Source organism: Pavona decussata, unplaced genomic scaffold, assembly GCF_977016875.1.
Source record: "Pavona decussata unplaced genomic scaffold, jaPavDecu1.1 SCAFFOLD_300, whole genome shotgun sequence".
Taxonomy (NCBI): Eukaryota; Metazoa; Cnidaria; class Anthozoa; order Scleractinia; family Agariciidae; genus Pavona; species Pavona decussata.
The window spans coordinates 1,172,443-1,192,918 of NW_028145697.1; the positions used below are offsets into that span (position 1 = coordinate 1,172,443).

Here is a 20,476-nt window from a genome sequence, read left to right on the forward strand (position 1 = left end):
TAAAGAAAGAAGCTTTCGGCCAAGCGCTCTCTTCCATTTTTAAGCAGCGTGAAGTTTACAGACGAAAGCCGTAAATTCTGGCGTATCCAATCGAGGAAACCAACAATCGATGCCAATCAATAAAAATCGTTAGCTTCTGACAGCAATTAATCGATGAGCAATGACAACCGATAGTCAATTGATGATGAAGATTCATGTGACCTCATCGATTGGCGTTGCTTTGGTAAGCATCGATTGGCTTTGATTAATATTTTCACCTTTTACATGGTCTGCACTTGGGTTGTCCTTGGTATCAGCCTTCTTTTATGCTGCCATCAGATTTCTTCTGCGCATACATTGCATGAACCTGCTTTGATCCTTCATTCCTATCTTAAACCGGGACGAAAAGTGGGACACAGTCAGAAATGACGATTTTTGGGCGACTTTGCAAAACATTAAGTTGTTGAGGTGATTGAGAACTAATATTTCAGCTTCACCCCAAAAAAGCTGGTTATCAATCTGCTGTTCTCTTACGAGGAGAGGGCTTTAAAAAATGTTTACGGAAAAAAACATCTCGGATCTCCCCTCCTTCAGTGAAGTTTACCCAGATCCCCGCTCCACAACTCTCGTCCACCAGCAAACATTTCCAATATGGCTATTAATAATTTGTGGATGAACCAAAGATTTGTCCTGCTACTCTCAATCTTTTCTGTTGTTTGAAAGTTACATTTCATTTACACGCACTGAAGATGGATGCCTCACACTGTCTATCACTGTTCCATTTACGTCGTTGTAGTTCCTGTTTCATGTACGCTTGCCTTTAACATTGGCGCTTTGATAAGCCGGCTGTTGCTAAAAAAAAAACAGCATTGGCAAGTACGTTTTATCCGTTGAGATCCATAAAAAGACAGTCAATGAGAAAGCGATTCGTGATACATACATAGAAGTGCCAAGCGCGAAGAAAAACGTATGCGAGTAATTCACGACTACTCACTCTCCTTGGTGGAGAAAGCAGTGGGATTTTTTCTTAACTATTTCAGTACAAGTGACATCAAAACAATATCAAGCAAATGTATTTGAGTTTAAATTTTGTTTTAGTTTTTGTTATATAGATCAAAAAGTCAGCTATAAGCTTGTAGAAAGCAAGTGCCAAGGTTAAAAATGGATTATAGACCGAAAAAAACCCCGTTGCTTAAGGCCTGGCTAAACTAGGACACATTGTTGCAGAAACATTGTCTTTTGTTATGTTTCAGGGGTGGCTAAATTAGCGGGAAGCGAATAAAATTACGAGGAAGCATTATTTTGGAAAACAAAGGGTCACGTATGCGCAAAATAATAAACTGACTTCCGAACAAGTCTGGGGAAGAATTTTTGTATATTTTCGTCCCCAGGGCTACACACAATGCATGTAGATGTAAACACTGATCCTTTAATATGGCGTCGGCGGCAAAAAGGCGAAAAATAGCTGCTTTGAGTATGATAATAGCTTGTTTGGACGAGCTACATCACACAAACAGGCTCTGTCCCCATACAAGGTAACGAGTAACTCAATCTCTTCGTCCTTCCAATTCCTTTCCTTCTTTCTCTTCCCTTTTCTATGACCGGCTTGTGTCTCTTCTACTTCGACTTCGCCGGCGTCAGACATCGTTGTACGCTCTCCGTTGCTAGAGAACATTTTTTATGAGCAGCACTAGAAACTAGTCAACCTTGCCTTCACGGTGGCTAAACACAATGTGTCCGGTAAGCAAAACTGTTTTTCACCGGAGCCAAAAAAAATTTCTTGTTTCCGAGCAGCAATATTTGTTTCCGTAACATATGCTTACGGCGCGGCTAAACTGGAAAACATTTGCCTCCGCAACAATGTTTCCTAGTTTAGCCAGGCCTTAAGGCTCAAGAAGGAGCAAGAACCAGTATTTTCAGATTTTCGCTTGGAGATAAGTAGACAAAAGACAAATTATTTCGATTTTCACCTCCAAATGAAAATTTGGGGCTTCCAACTCTCCTGGGAGAGAATTCTTTTTATCTTAGAAGTAGTCAAGTGTACTGTTGACATTTTCAAGGTAAGAGTAGTTTTAAAAAGAAGTGTTTTTGTCTGCCCTCTCTGCCCTTTTAGTTGGGCAGACTGGCCTTTTAATGCCAGAACACTGCAATTATGTCCAGAAATGCACCTAGCCCTAAATCTGGGTACTTCATATAAACCAGGCCTTTTTGTCGTTTTCATTTGACTGCATATTAATTTTGGCAGAATTATGTGTGTTTTAGTGAGCATTAAGGCTAGGGGACACCTTCTAATGTCTATCATACAGTGCATGAATTTCATTAGCGTGCATTTCTGGACATAGAACACTGACGCGATAGGTTTTCAAACATTGGGGAGGGGTTAATACGAGGGATAATACGAGGGAAAAAAACACGGAGGTTCTTGGAAGAAAAACTGGACGCTTTTTTGTCGATTGGCAACCACGCAAAACCACCAAAAGAACGCACACGTCCACCTTTGCGTTGCCTCGCGTAACGACAGAGATCAGAGTGCGTGTGTAATTTAATTATTTAATTGTTTTTATTATGCACATACTGAGATTTACTCACTAAAAAGGGCGAAATAAATTTTCATTCGCGGGCTAGTCTAAGTAGCTAAAAGCCAATCAAATGTCGCGTATCGCATTTTTTTCTTGTGGAGAAAACGATACGTCCAATCAGGAGCCACGTATCATGTTTTTCACGCGTGAGCCGTATCAAAGCGATTCTCATTCAAGGCTGAAATGGCAGTGTTTGACTTTTCAAACCGTTCGCAAAATTGTACAAATTCGCTCTCTGGACTGTTTTCAAAATCGAATTTCTTTGAAAAAATGAGTGAGAAAAGATTTGTCGCTGATGGAACTTCAGTTGAGGATTATGTTGAAAGCATGGAGAACACAAACACGAAGGAGAAGACAAAACGAGATGTACAAAGGTTTGACGAATTTTTGAGAAAGGAAAAGAACGATTAGTGAGAAGTGCACAAGATTGCGCCAGCAGAATTGAACAAGTATCTCGCTGAATTTATTCGTTCTGTTAGACGTAAAAACGGAGAAGATTATAAACCCTCAAGCTTAAGGTGTCTCGTCTCAAGTCTTGAACTGCATTTGAAGGAAAATGACTACCCCATGAGTATCATCATCATCAATTTGAATTGGCAAGGAAAAGTCTACAGTCAAAACAAAAAGAGTTGAAGAAAGCAGGCCGTGGAAACATGGAATGGTTTTGAAAGCAAACAACTGACAACGAGCGTCTCACCAACCATAGTGTTCGTAAACATATGATTCAAAAACTTAACATTAACGATATTCCGCCAACTCATATCATGCAGTTAAGCGGGCACAGAAACGTGCAAAGCATCACAAGCTACGCCTGCGTTTTCGTTTTCGTTCTCAATCCCTTTCTCTTCTTTGCACGTTTGCCGACATACTCAACGAGTACATGAATCAAAAGCTTTCTTCAAATTTTCCGTCTTTGTCAGTTTTCTAAAAAGCAGGTCCAGTTGTAGAAAGCCCGATTTAGCTAATCCTGGGTTAACGTGAACTTTAATTCGAGTTTATTTACTAGCCCATACAAATTCTTCCTAAAGATTTTTGTCCCTCAGTTTTACCTTAAACTTTTATAGTTTACCATTAGCTTTAAATCAGCTTTTAAAAACATTCTTAACGAGCGAGATGAAAACCTCGGTTAGCTTTTAATCGTGGATTAGCGTTAATCGGCTTTCGAACAACCGGGCCCAGCTGGCCAGGCAACTTTCCGCCGAAGCAGAGTTAACTTGAGTGTGGCATTTTACAATGGCTTACATGGAGGGGGGACAAGGACGGTAGGACAGTGGCGTCATAACCAAAACCGAAATGTTTCGCATTCATGGGTTACCATACCAAATTCTCTTAGCTATGGGGTGTGGATCCACAATAAGAATTAATAATAATGCTTTCATATATAATGTAGACTTTCCGTTCAACAATCACAGCAAAACAATAGAATAAAATAAAAAAAACAAAGACGGCACTATGAGAACACAACGTCTCTATTCACATGTCTGCTGAATGAATAATTTACAAATGTTTCATAATACCTGAAAATGTAGAATTACGAATACAATATCACATTTGGAATTGTAAAAATTGATGGCAATATTTGCTCCAGAAAATGCTCCTGCGTTAAAATTTACTGTTTCCTGGCTATGAGATGCGAAATTCTGCATAGTAACAGGGGAGTTTGGCACTGTGTTTCTGCCAAGAGAATTTGCGCTTTTTTGCTCATGCATATGCATCGCCACAGTTCCAGTGCTAGTTGATTCGAGATTTTCAACAGAACAGGCACTACTGAGGGCATGGGAGATTTCTTTCTGCTAACCTCCAAAAGACGCCTGGAGTATCAACGAACGAATGCTGCTCTCGGATTTGTGTCCCGAAACACGCATTACGTGGCGAGCCTCAAAATTGCACTCATCCAAGAATGATACAGCCGTTGTCCTAATACAATGATTAGTGTAGTTTTCAGAAAGTTTCAGTTGTTTAGAAATTGAGCTCATGAAATTTCCTAGCGTAATTTCCCCGAGAGGGACATTACAATACCAGACTTCATAAGTTTCGCTAAAATTTTCCCTCGCTCTCGGCCTTTCCCACAAGCATGACAATGCTGGATTTAGTTTAGAAAGATAAAGTTCAAAAGTTTTTACGAGACAGTAGGGACTGTTAGGTCTTTCGTACATACTTCCTTCCCCTGGAGAATCATCTGGTTGATCGTTTCCCCTGTGGTTTTTGTCCAGTTCGTCATTGACTTGATATACAAACTTTTTCCCACCTGTATCAACCTGCACCGCGAACGATTCTTTTGTGAGCAGTTTAAGATTTTCTCTGCCGCCCGAATTAGGTGGAACATTATGTTAAACCACACCACTTGTTGGAGGGATTTAGGATCTGGACAAGATGGGTTGTAGGATGTTTGGATCTTTTCCAGATCTTCCTTTGATATTGGACTGTGGTGATCAACTTTACCAAATCCTTGCCGCCTTAACTCGACAACTGCTGCCTCAAAAATTTGATTTGATTTGGAAAATTCAACATCAGTTATTACGTCAAAATCTCTTTTTAGGAGAAAGTGACTTTGAAGACCAAATCGTATTCCCATCATTCAAAGCATACTTTTTGTAGCTGTCTCCGTTCTTTATCTTGGCGGTTCGACCAGAAATTCGGTAGAAGTTCATTCAGTTCCTTCTCCGGAATCTTCTCTAGCGATTCTGTATTTTTCACCGGCTCTTCTTCAGGTTCATTGCCAGGAATGTAACAATAGCGTTCTTAGTTGCTTTTCTTGTATTTTCCGAATCTTTTCCTTCTATTAGATGCTGGATTTCTTCGGCTGATAATCGAGAAAAACGTTTCCTTTTAGTCTCAGGTTCCATGACGTTTGTGTTTTCGTTCTAAACTGAAAACTGGCAGTGTTCTCAGGCCCGCCTCCGTCAATCAAGCTGACGTGAGCACGTGCTGAAGATCACGCCACTTTTTCGGGTCATGCACTGATCACGTGCTGTGATTCTGCGGAATTGGATCCTGGTCGGGATACAACTTAATTTGATCAGGGGCACGTGACCAAGAATCAACTATTCACAGTGCTCGTTTTGTTGAGTAAAAGGTATAAAACAACATCGAATACTCCCCGAGGTTTGGTTGGACCATCACGTGACGTATTTTGAACACTCACAGGTAAACAAGAACTCTTTGGTTTATTCTTCTGCCAATACTGCGAATGCCTATTATACAAATGCGGACCAACAATTCTAGCTTCAACACTGTATTTTGCGCACAATTGCGCACTTATATTTATGTATGTGGCCCCTAACTCTTGCTAAATTTACCAAGGAGTTCAATGAAAACCAGTGTTTTGGGTTGTAGCATCTTAATTAAATGCAGTTTCTTTCATGCTTATAACGGTGATGTTGTGAAATGTGGTCATACACTGTGTTCGTGTTGACCATACATGAACAAAGATAATCACAAATAAAACCGTAGCCATTTATCATTCGTAGAATTGACCTAAGCTAAGGAACCAAAGAGATGTCCATACGGCTGGCAAATGTAGCTGGACTAATTTAAAGGTGCAATAAAGCCAGAGTGACGAAATAAAGCTGAGCATGTTACTCCAAATAGATCTGTCGGTATTGTTCTTTGTGTCAACAATAAGAATAACTTAAAATTTTCATTCATTTACCTCACTTCATAGAAAAAGAGCTTTTCTAAATCCTACTGATCTATTTCGGCCACAATCCGAGGACTACAAATTTCTCAGTAATTTGGTAATATTTAGAGGCGTGTTTTCACTAGTGAGACACGCGCATTGCCATTAGAGATGGGAGTGTGGCTCCCTACAAACACTGGGAAACGCATAAGCGAGAGAACAAGAATTGTTCACAAGTGTTTTTTCATGTGTTGTGCGTGGGCTTATGAGTAAGACTCTTGTGCACACTTCCGCAAATACTTACGTCACTAGTGAAATCCGAGCCTTGAACCTGCCATTATTAAACAACATGAAAAATAGTTCGTCCAGGAGGCCACAGGGAACTTGAGCCTCCTTTCCTTTGTGCATTATCTATGAATATGATCTCTTTGTCTCTTCGATCGTTTTAGTAGAAAAAAAAAGCTCGTTTTGTCTCAATCGTTTTGTTTTGAGTACGATAAGCATCTGCTGGCTCGTGCTCCTTCCAAGACCTTTAGCAATCAGTTAATTTTTGCCATATACCTCCAATTGAAAACTAAATAGACTACGAAACGATCAACTTTTTAACCATTATTCCACTTATCAATTTAGTTGTACTTGAGCATATAGCGCAAGCTATTCAGAAGTGCAAAGAAGTAAGAACGACTAGAATTGATGCATGGGACTGAGCAGAATAATTATTTTATAACAGCCACATTATAAATTATCAGATACCTGAAGGATGAAGGATAATTCATGAGCGGAAGTAAGATGAGAAAATAAAAGTTTCCTATCCTTTTGAAAACACTGGGTTTTTTTTGTTTTTGTTTTTGTTTTTTTCTTATTTTATAGCTCCGGCCTTATGTACCGCTTCAAACCGACGTTATATTTTCCCCACAATATTCTTGGAGATGAAAGTTAATGTCCCGGGAACTTCCAGATGTCTACTGAGTCGTATCGTTCATAGCTTGTCCTAGTATTGCATAAAAATCGTTCACTAAAATCAGAAAACAAATATTTTCGATTTTTTAATATGCAGGATGGGCGCAAGCTTCAATTTTATTGCAGTCAATTTCCGGTAAAGGAAAAAGCCCCTTTTATAAAGATTGTAAATAAAATCTTTAACGAAGGATGGATTTCAATGAAATACCATCCGGTAGAGATGTAACACTTACACATTGTGATGGTGTCGACCGATAATTCAAGCATTTTGCCAAACGACAAAAAAGGTCAAAGGAAAATTGTGTACAACGGTGAAGCGAACTCCGGTATGGCCTCATGAAAGGGATTGATTGTCAAGGACTCAAGGAATGAAAATTTAGCTTTGCTAAAGGTGTGTTCGATTGACTTTATTCCGAACAAGAAATACACACAATGGTGACAAGAAATCCCTCATAAGAGGTTTTTGGAGTTATTGGAGTACAAAATCTCGCTCTTAAATTATTATGCGTCAGCGAAAGTTTACAGAAATGTCTTCCCAAATTTACTTAAAAAGAGAAATCTTATGCTTATTCCGCGGAATACAGTCAATCGACCGCAGTCTATTTACTATTATTGTAAGTTGTTGTTCGGTTGTCGTTCTTCTTCCTTTTCCTGTTCCTCCTCCTCCTACTCCTCCTCCTCCTCCTCTTCTTCTTCTTCTTCTTCTTCTTCTTCTTCTTCTTCTTCTTCTTCTTCTTCTTCTTCTTCTTCTTCAACTGAAGAGGACTGAAGGTCGCTATTTAGACGCTCTAAGAGTAGGAAATTATCCAAACTTGCGGATTTGATGAAAGTTGGCTCTTGCACCTGTGTTCTCTTACAAAATAATAATTCTGCCGAGCCCGCATACTAATTATACTGAAGTATTTTTAATAGTTTTTCCAGACAGGTTGTTCACCTATTAACAGACCTGGGCGACAGGTTGTTCGAAAACCGTTAAAAGTTTCTTCAATGCTCGATTAAACCTCCACATCGCGGTCATTTTGTCATTCATATCTCTGTGTACTTACCATCATATTGCCATATTTGCCACTTGGCAATTATCGAAATTGAAAAAAAACTACTGAATTTATCGACACTAAAGAGTCAAGTTTTGAATCATGCAATGTGGTATTAACCGTTTCAGTTAGAGCAAATGTCTAAGTGTGGCAGTTCAAATGAAAGCTCTGGAGCAAATAATTTCCGATGGTATTCTCTAAATGCAATGTATTTCACATAAAACTTTTCAATGCTGTACTCAACCGTACGCTTTCGAGCGGTCTATAACAGAAGGTAGTAAAGATACCGGCTATGGCGTCAAAGATGGTTTTAAGCCCTGCTTACTCTACTCACAGTGTTAGTGGTCACATACAGCGACTGACGAAGACGTCTAAAGGAAACAGCTTTTAGAAATCAGTGGAAACTTTATAAAACTGCTTCGTTTTCAGAGTGGGCGCGTCAGTTTTGGAAACACTAAGAATATCGTCTCGAAAATCCCTTTGTGATTGGACAGGTGAAAACGAAGACGCTTAAAAGACGCTGACGCCAATATTGATAGATGAGGAGTAGACGATAAGCATAACGCAAAACTCATAAAACATAATACGTTTTCAAACCAACATGTATTATTGTGGACAGGTGAAATGGGCGACTTCTAATTCCCATATCTAAATCTTTGAGTGTTATTGCATGATACTGGCTCGTGAATCCTGGTCTCGAAATGTAAAATACAAATCCGCTAATACTTGTGGTGCATGGAAAAAATTCAACTACTTCGCATAGCGGGCTGTCGTCGACTTACAAAAACGCGTCCTTTTTGCCACCTTTAAAAGTCAAACCGGACAAAAAATATATTTTTTTCCCATCAAACTTTGCAAATGACTTAGTCGCTCGGTTCAGCTGCCGGAATGTTTTAACCTGGGCTGATATGAACTTTCTCCAACCAGACTAGCTCATTCGATCATAAATGAAGAATTGGATTATAGGAATCAATCTTTAAACTGCTGATGGTCTGAGTTCGTCGCCATATCGTTGACTCCCAAGTTAAACCTGGCGTGTTGGCCGCCTGTATCCAAAATGGGACTTTATGTTCAGAACGGTTCGCTAATAACTTTCGAAAACACAGTGTAAATCAAGCTTTCAATGAAAATAACACATGTGATTTTGTTAAGCGAATAGCAGATATTAAGACGCTTTATAACCACAAAAAACTTCCTCATGTCTTCTGATGAACATACATCGAGACAAAAGCGTGAATGACTTAGAAAGGCAATTTGTTTTGACAGGTCCTAGATGTACATGTCGACCCAATATATGCGACTCATTATACGTTCGCAATTTAATTTCTTATGGAAAATACTTTTATAAAGTCCCAGTCACCCAAATTTATTACCTAGAGCCTTCGTTTCACTGTCCCCTTTTGAACGAACGCGTATAGTGTAATCCAATAACTACAAACAGGGTTAATTCGTTGGATATTAATAAAGTTCTTAAGTGTGCCGCGGTTAGTCAATTTTGTTAGATTAATAGTTAAGCTTTTTTTACGCAAATGTAGTACATGTTCGGTATATTAATATTGATTAATTCGCATTCGTATTAATCGCGCACACAGTGATCTAGCCAAACGACTCGACTCGCCTCTAACTCGCATAATCGCATATCAGAAAACGACGCGTTATACTATCCTACACATACACGAAAACCACGTGCTTTACTTGTCAATCAAAGTCATAAGATAAAATGTCAATCATTAATTACTGTCCCGACGTACGATCCAACAAAACAGTAGCAATAAATGTTTCACGACACTTTATTTCACAGACAATGAATTTAACAGCTATTTTAAAACTTTTTTTTTTTTTTAGTTTTGACAGTCTATTGTTTAGTTCATGCCCTTGCAACGACGCACGATCTTGGCGGAAAATACAACACTACACTTGCTGCCTTAAGGATACCAATAGAAAAACTTTGTTGCCCTGAAGGACACATCGTCTACAATTTACGAACAAGTTGCCTAACACCTTTGCATTTCCAAAGCATAGGCTCTCCGTCTCAATAACGGACATAATAGTAACTTGACATCTACACAGACCAAAATTAATTTCTTCTCAGCGTGAAAACATTTAGTGCGATGCACGTCCAATGGTGTCTTAGACAAACCAGCGCGGTAGGATGCGTCAATGAAGCCTATTACAATTATTTTGTTGATGAGGCTTAAAATAGCCAAACGAGACCTGCTTTGGTGATCTATCGCCAGCAAAAATAACAGCATCATCGTAACCAGCCAAAAGTCGTCCAATCTGAATTCATTCCAGTTTAGAAATCCGAATAAAGCCTCAGAGAACTATGGTGCACTGTGATGCGATTCTGTAAAATTATGATCTTTAAAATAGTTTAGAGGGTCAATCACAAGTTCAATGACAGAAAGCAATTAAGTACCACCCTCCACAAATAATACCTTTATCCCCATAATCCTAAAATTTGAACATTCAATTGAAACCTTGATCGAGCAGTGCTACTATCAGCTTCTTTCTTTCTTTCTTTCTTTCTTTCTTCCCTTTTTTTTTTTTTTGGTGCAAACTTTTGGGCGCACAGTGGGATTAAGACTGAGTTCATTTATTGAAGGGCTGAGTTGAAATCTCTTGTAGGTCGTGGATGCTAATTTGGTTGGTGTCCTAAGCGGTCAAGCGAAAACAATTACTTGTTCATAGTGAGATCTGTGACAGGTAAGCGTGCCACAAAACACCGTGGGGTAACAAGACGCAAATAATACATTAAATGAAAGATAAAAAAATGACGCGTCTCTTAAAACAGCAATCGAACAAATATAGAAACACGTTGCTTTTTGTCAGTCTGTGGTTCGTTAGTTCTTTAGCTTTCAAAATTAGGTCGGTTTGAGGCATTAGTGATAAAATTTTGTCATCACTAAGAAACTAAAAAGCGCTAAGACAAAACAAGAACACGTTTCGGTTTATAGCGCTTTATTCACAAATGACCCCTTACTGTGGTGAAATCCATGAAAATTAGGGCCTAATTTAGGGGATTTATTCTAAGTGTTTTTTTTGTTGTTAAAGATAAGTTTTTTCTTCGTCATTTTTGTTGAAAGTCTACCGGATGTGTTAACCAACTTCGTCTCATCGAAAGGCATGATTTGAAGCGGTTCACTTAATAACGCCTAATTAAGTCTATTAAAAGTACTTGGTGGTAAACATCTACCGAACACAAATGACTTGAATTAGCCATCAGTGTCATTCGCAGCGCACAGCTGCCCAGTTAAGAACTTCGAAAAATGCCTAAAACGTCATAGTCTAACACGACTAAGTAAATATAATGTCGAGGCTGCAGACACGAACAAGTTTGCTGGGTTAAAATATGCTGGAAATTTCAATAGGATATTTTGACACCGTTGTCTAAAGTTAAGCATCTCATGTTCTGCATTACATGCCCCGAGGACTCGAAAAGGCAGAATACAAAATTTATTCAAGTGATCCTTGGATAAAAATTATCCTGCAGTAGTTTGCTATGGAGCAATTTAATCAGTATTGTTTCTCATAAAAGAAAAAATTTGAATTTGTTTTTCTCATTTTAAAACATGGCGGGTTTTGGAAATAAAACGTCAACGAAGCCTCGAATCAATTAAGATGTCGATCTTCAACCGTTACTTCGAATCTTCAGATGGAATCTCGAAGTATGACCATTCAATTAGAAGCTCTTTAGTAGCACCTTACGCTGACGTTCTATATATATTTCAAAAGGTTTTTCTTAACAAGTTGTAATCTTTACCGCTGATAGGATCCATCACGACTGAACCGCCGAATAAACGGACCCCTTAATTATTCGTTATTTTGACAATACAGGTGCAATAGACAATAGGTTTTGTTTAGCGCGCGGACTTTCTATTGGCGAACAATGCACTTGGCACTTGTTGTTTGGTTTAGTTCAATCGTGAGTTCGTTGGATATACTCCAGCTATTCAGTTTACAATAAAAGCCAGCGCGTGCTCTGGGAGTTAACAAATCGGTTAGCCGTGCTCGCACGTGTCGCCTGTGGGACCATTTACTTCGCTTCACAATAAAACAGCGAAAGGACAATCAAGTGAAGAAAGAGTCACAACGTCCCTGTTTTTTTACGGGTCGCTCATCTAGACGCATCGCCGAGCTGTTTTCGTATTTGAGTTTGAAGCAGTTGACAAGTTAGGGCAAATCAAGTCCCTGCTTTCTTGAGAACACGTTGAGGAAAAACCAACACCCACTATCGAGAAGCGGAATTATAAAAAGCCGAAGGAAGCTAAAATGCCTAAGTCTTTCCTGCTAAAGAGGCGATCGTTGATTAGCTCTGCTGTTAAGCCAGACCTCCAAGAAAAAGGTTTGTTTAAGTTCAAAAGTTCGTTTTCTAGCGACTTAAAGACTAAGCGACTTTGTATCACAGTTACAACTGTATTCCTGTAAGTGCTTACCGTATTTAAAATGCATGTGTTGTAAATTAATCCAGCTTAAACAGGCTTAACTTCTTGGTTGTTTTTCTCTTTAAAATTCGTTTTGAACAAACTTTTGCCGGAATGCAACTAAACGGCAGTCTCAAGGCCTTTTAGCAGGTCTCTGTACATTTTCAAATTAATTGTACACAAGCTTAACGCAACTAACGAATTTTGAATAGTGCTAAAGCAAAACGTTAACAACAAAGAGTTTATAATTTTTACAAAATACTCAATAGGTTCGTCTTGGCTTATAACACAACGGCAGAAGAAACATACAAAATCTAAATTCATTTTGAAACATTCACACACTAGCTTATTTAATGATTGTCATCGAGTTTGTAAGTCTCTGACAAGGTAACTGGCAAATTTTTGACTAACATAAAGAGTGAACTTTGAAAACAAAGCGTTTGTAATTTTTCTAAAATGCTCAATAGCCTTGTCTTCATTTACACACAGAAGTCGTTGGGGAAAGAACTAGAACTTCGAAATCCGAAGACGATGCGATGGAACACAGACCGCTATCAGAGCCAAAACAACTGACTCCCGTATCGCCTCAGATTGACAGTTGGTCAAGCAGTATTTTCGCTGACACTGGAGCGATGCCCTTGAACAAGGAGTTGATGAAGTACACAGCCCACAGCCAGCTCCCCAGTTACACTCCTTTTTGCCACTTCGCAGTCCCTGGTGCATCAAACAGCTTCCACCAGAATTCCCATGCAGATTTCAGTAACATGCAGACCGGTTTTAGCTATCTGCACGCGGCAAGTTTAAGAAACGAACGCTTTAGTTGGAATCCAAACTTACTAAGCACTCATCAGGCAGCAGTTAATTTTGATGTTTGTAAGGGTGAAATCGCATTTGAGACACCACCGAAGGTTATTATTCCCAGTGAAGTTAGGCAGCCTTATCGCTGTGACCAGTGTGGTAAAATCTTTAAAACAAAATACACCCTGGCGATTCACCTCAAAATGCCGAATCATACTTTTGCGCGACCTTTTGTTTGCAACACCTGTGGCAAAGGCTTTCGCTTGTCTTCTACACTGTGCAGGCATAAAATAATTCACACTAAAGAGAAACCGTACAAATGCCACGTTTGCGATAAAGCGTTCAACCGCTCTTCCACCCTGAAAACGCATGTACGGACGCACAGCGTTGAGAAAGAATTTGTTTGCGATCGCTGCGGAAAAGGGTTTCACCAAAAGGGCAACTTGCGAAACCATATTCTTATCCATACAGGTGAAAAGCCGTACAAGTGTACATTGTGCCAAAAGGCTTTCAACAAATTGTCGAATTTGAAGTTCCATATGCATGTGCACACTGATAATTCGCCTTATCGGTGCCGAGTTTGTAAGGTCTCGTTTTCACGAAGGTGCGATTTGAAGAGTCATGTGGAGAATGCCCACTCCCAAAAAGAAAGCGAATTCTGAATCCATTGAATGAACAAGGCGAAAAAATTTGGCTTATACAGTTGTAACATTGGGTATGATTGTGCAGATTAAAACCTGGAGTGAGGTGCGAATGTTTACATTATTAAACTATCGATCTTCCGTTATTTCCTGTTATTTCAGGCACTGATATTTTATTCTTTTTTTTGAAATCCTAAAGAATAATCAATAGAGATGAAAAATTTTACATCGAGCAGTGTTCTTGTCCTGAGTGCTTATTATGATGAACAAGATGGTAACAAGCTTTAGCGTGGAAACAAAACCTCAAAGATTCTGCATAAATTGAAAATAAGCAAGGATTTCTTGTTATTCCATTTCATCCTTTGATGAGTCCTTAAAGAACAAAAAGGTGGTAAAATTGAGCTTAAAAGTGTTATTTTTAGGTGTTACAAGCGCTCGAATGTAAGATAAGCTGATCGATTTAACATTTTTGAAACCCTTTTTGTTTTCATGTTTTTCACTGAGTGTGAAAGTTGCTGTGCTCTAATTTAGGACTGTAAAACGCATCGCCGTAATTGCAGTAATTTGACTCTTTATCTGCATTAGCTCTCAAAGAGTTAATCATTTTTAGGGTGCAATTTTTGCGATCGTGTTAAATTCAATTCACGCTTCAAACAAGAATCGAATTTGCACTTTATTCGGTGGTAAGGTTATTTACGTTTCAAAGTAGAGCGTATTACTTGCTTTTTAAGTACGCATAAGGATAATTTTGGGTAGTTCTTGTTAAACCTAAATTGTACTGGATGTGAACGAAGTTGCATCAAAGTCTGGTTAAATTTTCTTTTTTTTTTTTTAGATTCTGGTCGTAAGTAGTTACTCCTTAAACGCGAATAAAACATATATAATTTACATACAGGTGTAGAGAAGCAAAAACGAGTTAGAATTTTTGTATAAATTTCACTAAAGAGAGGGAAAAATTAAATGAAAATATCCTTCTTAAGCCAGCAATTACCTTCAACTTTACGTTAGAAATTTTAGTTTAAAATAATGTAGATGTCTTAACACAAATTTTTAGTGAAAGACGTTTAGATTCTGCTGTCCTTTAAAAACATTTTTCAATAAAGTTTCATTCCTCCGTGAAACAATATTGTGCTTAAAATGAAAAGAGAACTTTAAAAGAGTTTACAAGTTGAAGCTAATTCCCTAAGTTAAGTTCCCGTTAAATTGTATTGTAAAGTAGCAAGAAATGAAAGTACTGATGCTAGATGTATGTAAAAGTTATTACGAAATGTTAACGGTACCTGAAATAAATTTCGTAGACGTAACAAAGTTGTTTTCTAAGTTTGTCCTTTTATTTGCATTGGAAATACGACGAGAGGTAAAGCGGATAACATATGTACATACCTCGAGAGAAATTCTACAAGAGACAATTTCCTACCCGTGCTTGTAGCTTCGGTTAGTTTTTACCCAAAAATTGTGAAAGAAAAAACTGAGAAAATCTCTAAAAATAAGACAGAGGCCGGAAGCCACTCCCCAACTCCTCCTCCCCAAAATATATCACAATATATATGTACATAGGTTGAAAATACCACAAATCATTTAACATGCTCAACTCGAATATCAAATGCGCTCAAAAAATTCTGCATTTTGACAACACTTATAGAACGGTTTTCTTATTATATTCCCACAAAACAAGTGTATTTAATTTTCCTCTAAGCAAAATTAATTTTGCTGCAACGGTGTGAAATTTGCTTCAAAACCGAAGTTATAATTTTCGTGAGCCGTGCTACCAAATGAGTTGTTTTTTTAAGTACTTCTAATTACTTAAACCTGGGCTATTAAGAACGGTCTTTTCAGGTGTTCAAGATGACACAAAAACAGTGCGACGTTCGTGATCAAAATTGCCGGAGAAAATTTCTTAAATAGATGTAATTATCAAGGCGTGAAACCTCCTTAAATAAACAGTCTTACGTGTACGACACAGTCAATTTTCTAATGCGTAAATTGGGCCCTGGTGAAGTATTTTTATTTTCCTTTTTTTTTTTTTTTTACATTCAAATATTACCTTAAAGAATCTTTTTGCAACGGTGTGTTAGCCGACTTCCAAAATATAAGCACCTTGAGATCTCTGCTTCGCGTGACAAATTTATGTATGACTTGAACATTTTGCATTGAATTGACGACAATTGGCTGCTAAGAAACCAAACAAATATGTGAATAACAGGCGATTTTAACTTAACTGCTCAAGATATTATACCGCGGAATAACTGAATTCACTTTCAAAAGTCCGAGGAGAAAACCAGAAGGCACCAGCCTTGTTTTTTTTTTTTTTTTTTTTTAGGTCAATTTAAGATTCCGCGTAGGTTTGACCAAGCCGAAGTCGCGCCTGAAAACATACAATCAAATTTATACTTTCAGCACGTGTTTGACTTGGTTTTACCAACAAATTCATAGAAATACGCGCGGGAACTTGAACAAAAAAGGTCGACTAACCAATTTCAAGAAGGTCTAAAGTTCTTAGATTTCATCGTCGGTAGAATTTTCGTTTCCACAATTGTTTAAACATTCAATAAACCACTTCAGGTTCGCAATAAATTTGCAATTGGTTTCAAACAAAACTTGTGGTGAAAAGCCTTTTTATCCTGGTTTAACTTAAAAGGTAATTTCTAGAGTGTTATCGACCTTTTTGAAGCTTGAGGTCTTACTAGCTCTCTTTGGACCTTTTAGGTTATGTTCGTGACATTTTCTACAGTTTTCATACTGAGTTAATTTTAATTTCTTACCCTAATATCACTCCCACATTCAACCTCCCTAATTTTTTTCTCAGTCTGTTTCTTGCTATTGATTTTTTTTTTTCGTGAATTAAACAACAAAGTGTAATCGTGAAATGATCGCTATCGCGCGAAGGTTTCCCACGATGTGGTTGTAGAAAATAATTCTAACTTCTGAATGATCCGTAGATGGAACCATTCAAGCTGTTAATTGATAAGTACATTTATTTTATTCGTCGATATCTTGAATTTGTATAATTCGTTTCTAGAACTTGGCAGTTTCGGTAGCGTCTCCAATTACCAGACCGCGAGTCATTAAAGGCGAGTTATCAGCTGCCCAAGTTGACATTCATACCCAAAATTGCACAAAAGACGCCCCCATATTTGTTTGGAGGCTCTAATTATCTAGCTGTGAAACTAAGATAACACACTCCAATTTTTAACAGTCCTGGCAAGAAAATTGACCGATAACTGTAGTTGGCTTCGCTGGAGGGTGCCTTGAAGATTCTAGTTCAGTTCAAATTAACCTTAATTGGTTGTTAAGGACAGTAAACTGGCAAAAATTCTAACTAAAGGACCCCTCTTTGCCGAAGTAGATGACCTTTATTAATTCCTAACAATGACACAGTCAGACTTTCCTGGTGCTATGTACAAAACGTTTGAGCCTATGTAAGAAATCCCGCTATTACAATGACAGTAAAATGAACGCGCTTTAAAGTACTTGGCGCAGGTACTGTTCGTTTGACTGGAAAGAACTTTTAAACCGAAAGTTGAGAATTCGACTCACTGTTGAGCATACAACGCTTTTGAAAGCGATGTAGGCTCCTGCCTACTGATGATAAATTTTTATCACAGAGTATTCTAGAACCAAGCATCAAATGTTTTAACTCTGAGCACCGCTAAATAGTATAACGGGAAGATAAACCGTCATATGCTAATGTTATTGTTCTTCTCCCACCCCCATAAACATATACAGTATTACATACTCACGCACGCAAGAAATTTTTTTGTAATTATGATGGCAGGTGAATGAATATCGTAACAAACTTTCAAAAAGCCCATATTAGAATTTGGTCTGTTTGTTAGTTATCCGCTGGTTAACTAATGAGTAAAAATAGAACCTTAATTACGAAAAAACTTCGAGACGTTTCCACTTATTACAAAAAAGCTTAATGTATGTTGAACATTTTTTTATTAAAACTGTTTAAATTATCATGATGGCTGGGAAAGCAGCAATGCACAAATTGAAAAAGATTTATAATTAGAACTTATGTTGACGTATACATGTCTTCGTCGCAGACGTTTGGGGCGCCACACTTTGAGAAATAACCACCGAAAATTCGTTCTTTCCCCGATCTGTCCACACTTGTCAAGATTTAAGATTCTTAAGCATGCGCAAGGGCCAGTTTTGGAATGTTTTAGCAAGGAAATGCCATTTTCAACTGTTCGTATAATGCCCATTATTAACTAAGGAGTTTTAATTAACTCTCGAAACTCCAAAAATCATTTGTAAGTAAGAAGTCTCAATACTACCAAGGTCGTAAAGAGATGAAACTCGTAGAAGAAAGGCCTTTCGTGGGTTTCGCTGAGGCGGGAAAGGTTTTAGTTTAATCCTCCCCCCCCCCCCCCCTATAAATTTAAATAAATTGGCCTACGGGCCTTCAAATGAACCTCAAATTCGTGTTCTAAATATCACGATACGTTAACTACTAAAATTTTTTTTTGTTATTATTATTATTATTATTATTATTATTATTATTATTATTATTATTATTATTATATCATTATTATTATTATTATTATTATTATTATTATTATTATTATTATTATTATTATTATTATTATTAGAAGATTGGAGTCTCCATGGTTAGAGGCTAGGCCGGTCTCTACACAGTTATCGTTATCTTTCTTAACAAAACTAATAAAACTTAAGTCGGCTTTCAAGGAAGAGTTAGGCAACCAAAAATTAGTTTCAGATGTTAGTTAATATTTAAAGCCGGCTCAGTGATATGGGTTCACGTACTGAACTCTCTCTGTCCTCTTATTTGAATTGGCTCTTTATACAATGTTAACTTCAAATTATCAGTAGATACGCGTTTAAACAGATATCGCTTAACTTTTAATCCTGGCTGCTAACGTTTAAGCAACTTTTTAACAACTGGGTACAGGTGTGTAAATGTGGTAACCCTGAAATAGAGTGGTAAGGAAACCCATCCAGATGAGAGCAGAAATATTCTACGTTGTTTTATGCCGGCTAGCCAGAATGTGTAATGGGGTAGCGAGCTGGTTGTGTAACTTGCCTGTGGCCATTGTTATCTTGTATTACGCTTGGTAAACGCATGAAATGATAAATAAAGCAAGCTCTATTGGGTATGAACAAAAAAAATGAACACACGAAAAATGATAAAGGAAATATATATGACATATCTTCGGGAACCCATGACTCTATAAAACGAAAATAAATGCGAGGATATTGAATAAAGAAAATTGAGGAAAGTGAAATATCGTATAAAAATAAAGTTAATGCAAGCTTAATTTTCCTCAGGACCGCCGCAGCTGGCCTTACGTAATTTATACCGCAAATTACTCAACGAAAAGTAAACATAAATGAAATACAATGTCGTAACTAACATGTCAGGTGGCAGTAACAGTTAAACTATACACACAAGCGACAAGTGCACCTTTCGGAAACCGAGAATATCGAATTCAACTCATCATGAGATGAGCCTTTCTAAAAGAGAATACAATGAATGGTTTGCCGCTAGCACTTATGACACAAATAATGAATAAGGGAATTAACTCTGCAGTGTATGTTATTTCAACGCGCTAAAATGAACCCATGATTTTTCCACTGAACGCTCTAGAAAGGGAATTAGAGTTCATACAAAACAAAGAAATATCTCAGTCGATCGCAGCGGGAATCGAACCCACGACTTTGAATTGATCAACCGGCTGAGCTACGAGGCCAGAAGGGAGCAAGTCGTGAGCGATTATCTTTAATAGTTTGGGAATACAAAGAACAAGTATTGACAGGAAAACCCTAAACATGAGGTACGTCCCTCACTGAAGGGTTACCTAAAGCCTACACTAAATAAACATTAAACATACAACATAAGTACATACATACATAATCAAATGGAAAATATGTACAGTAATTAGACTAGAAATATAATAAAAGAAGAAGAAGAATAAATCAAGAGAATGTAGTAATATCCTTCAGGTGTAAAAAGGATTTAAGGCGATCCATTATGGTGGTAACCGCAGCAATGTAAATATAAAGGGTACAATGAATATTGTTCCTCTAGCACAGGAAGAAAATTTATGAGTTCACTTAACACTTTAATATACACTGCAGAGTTAAATCTGTGATCCATCACTTTTTATTCAAAATAAACATGCATTACACTTACGGGTGCTAATCAGGTGCTCTAATTTGAATGATCAGTACCGACCAGACTCAACGATAATTCATAAAGAGACTCAAAAATTTAGAACCGCCTTGTACAGCCAAGAAAAAATCGCCGCGGGGAAGTACTTAACAATTCCACCATTTACGTATGAAAAAATTTTAAAGGGTTAAAACAAAAACTAACGTTTTTGACTAATTAGCCGTCTTCAAGTGAAGAAGATGACTTGGACCAGTATAGACTGTGACTGAATACTCGAAGACTCGTCGAAACTGGCGTTAGATA

At 37.8% G+C, this 20,476-nt stretch overlaps 1 protein-coding gene and 1 pseudogene across 1 annotated transcript; one reads left to right on the plus strand and one right to left on the minus strand.

Annotated features, from left to right (window-relative positions):
* Positions 1-3,990: 3,990 nt before the first annotated feature.
* On the minus strand, positions 3,991-5,437 carry LOC146454523 (uncharacterized; annotated as a pseudogene).
* Positions 5,438-12,123: 6,686 nt separating this feature from the next.
* Positions 12,124-15,342, plus strand: LOC146454524 (uncharacterized). Its single transcript, XM_085095428.1, has 2 exons — positions 12,124-12,516; positions 13,085-15,342. The coding sequence occupies exons 1-2, from the start codon at positions 12,444-12,446 to the stop codon at positions 14,053-14,055; spliced, it is 1,044 nt and encodes a 347-aa protein (XP_084951554.1). The 5' UTR covers positions 12,124-12,443; the 3' UTR covers positions 14,056-15,342.
* The last annotated feature ends 5,134 nt before the right edge of the window (positions 15,343-20,476 follow it).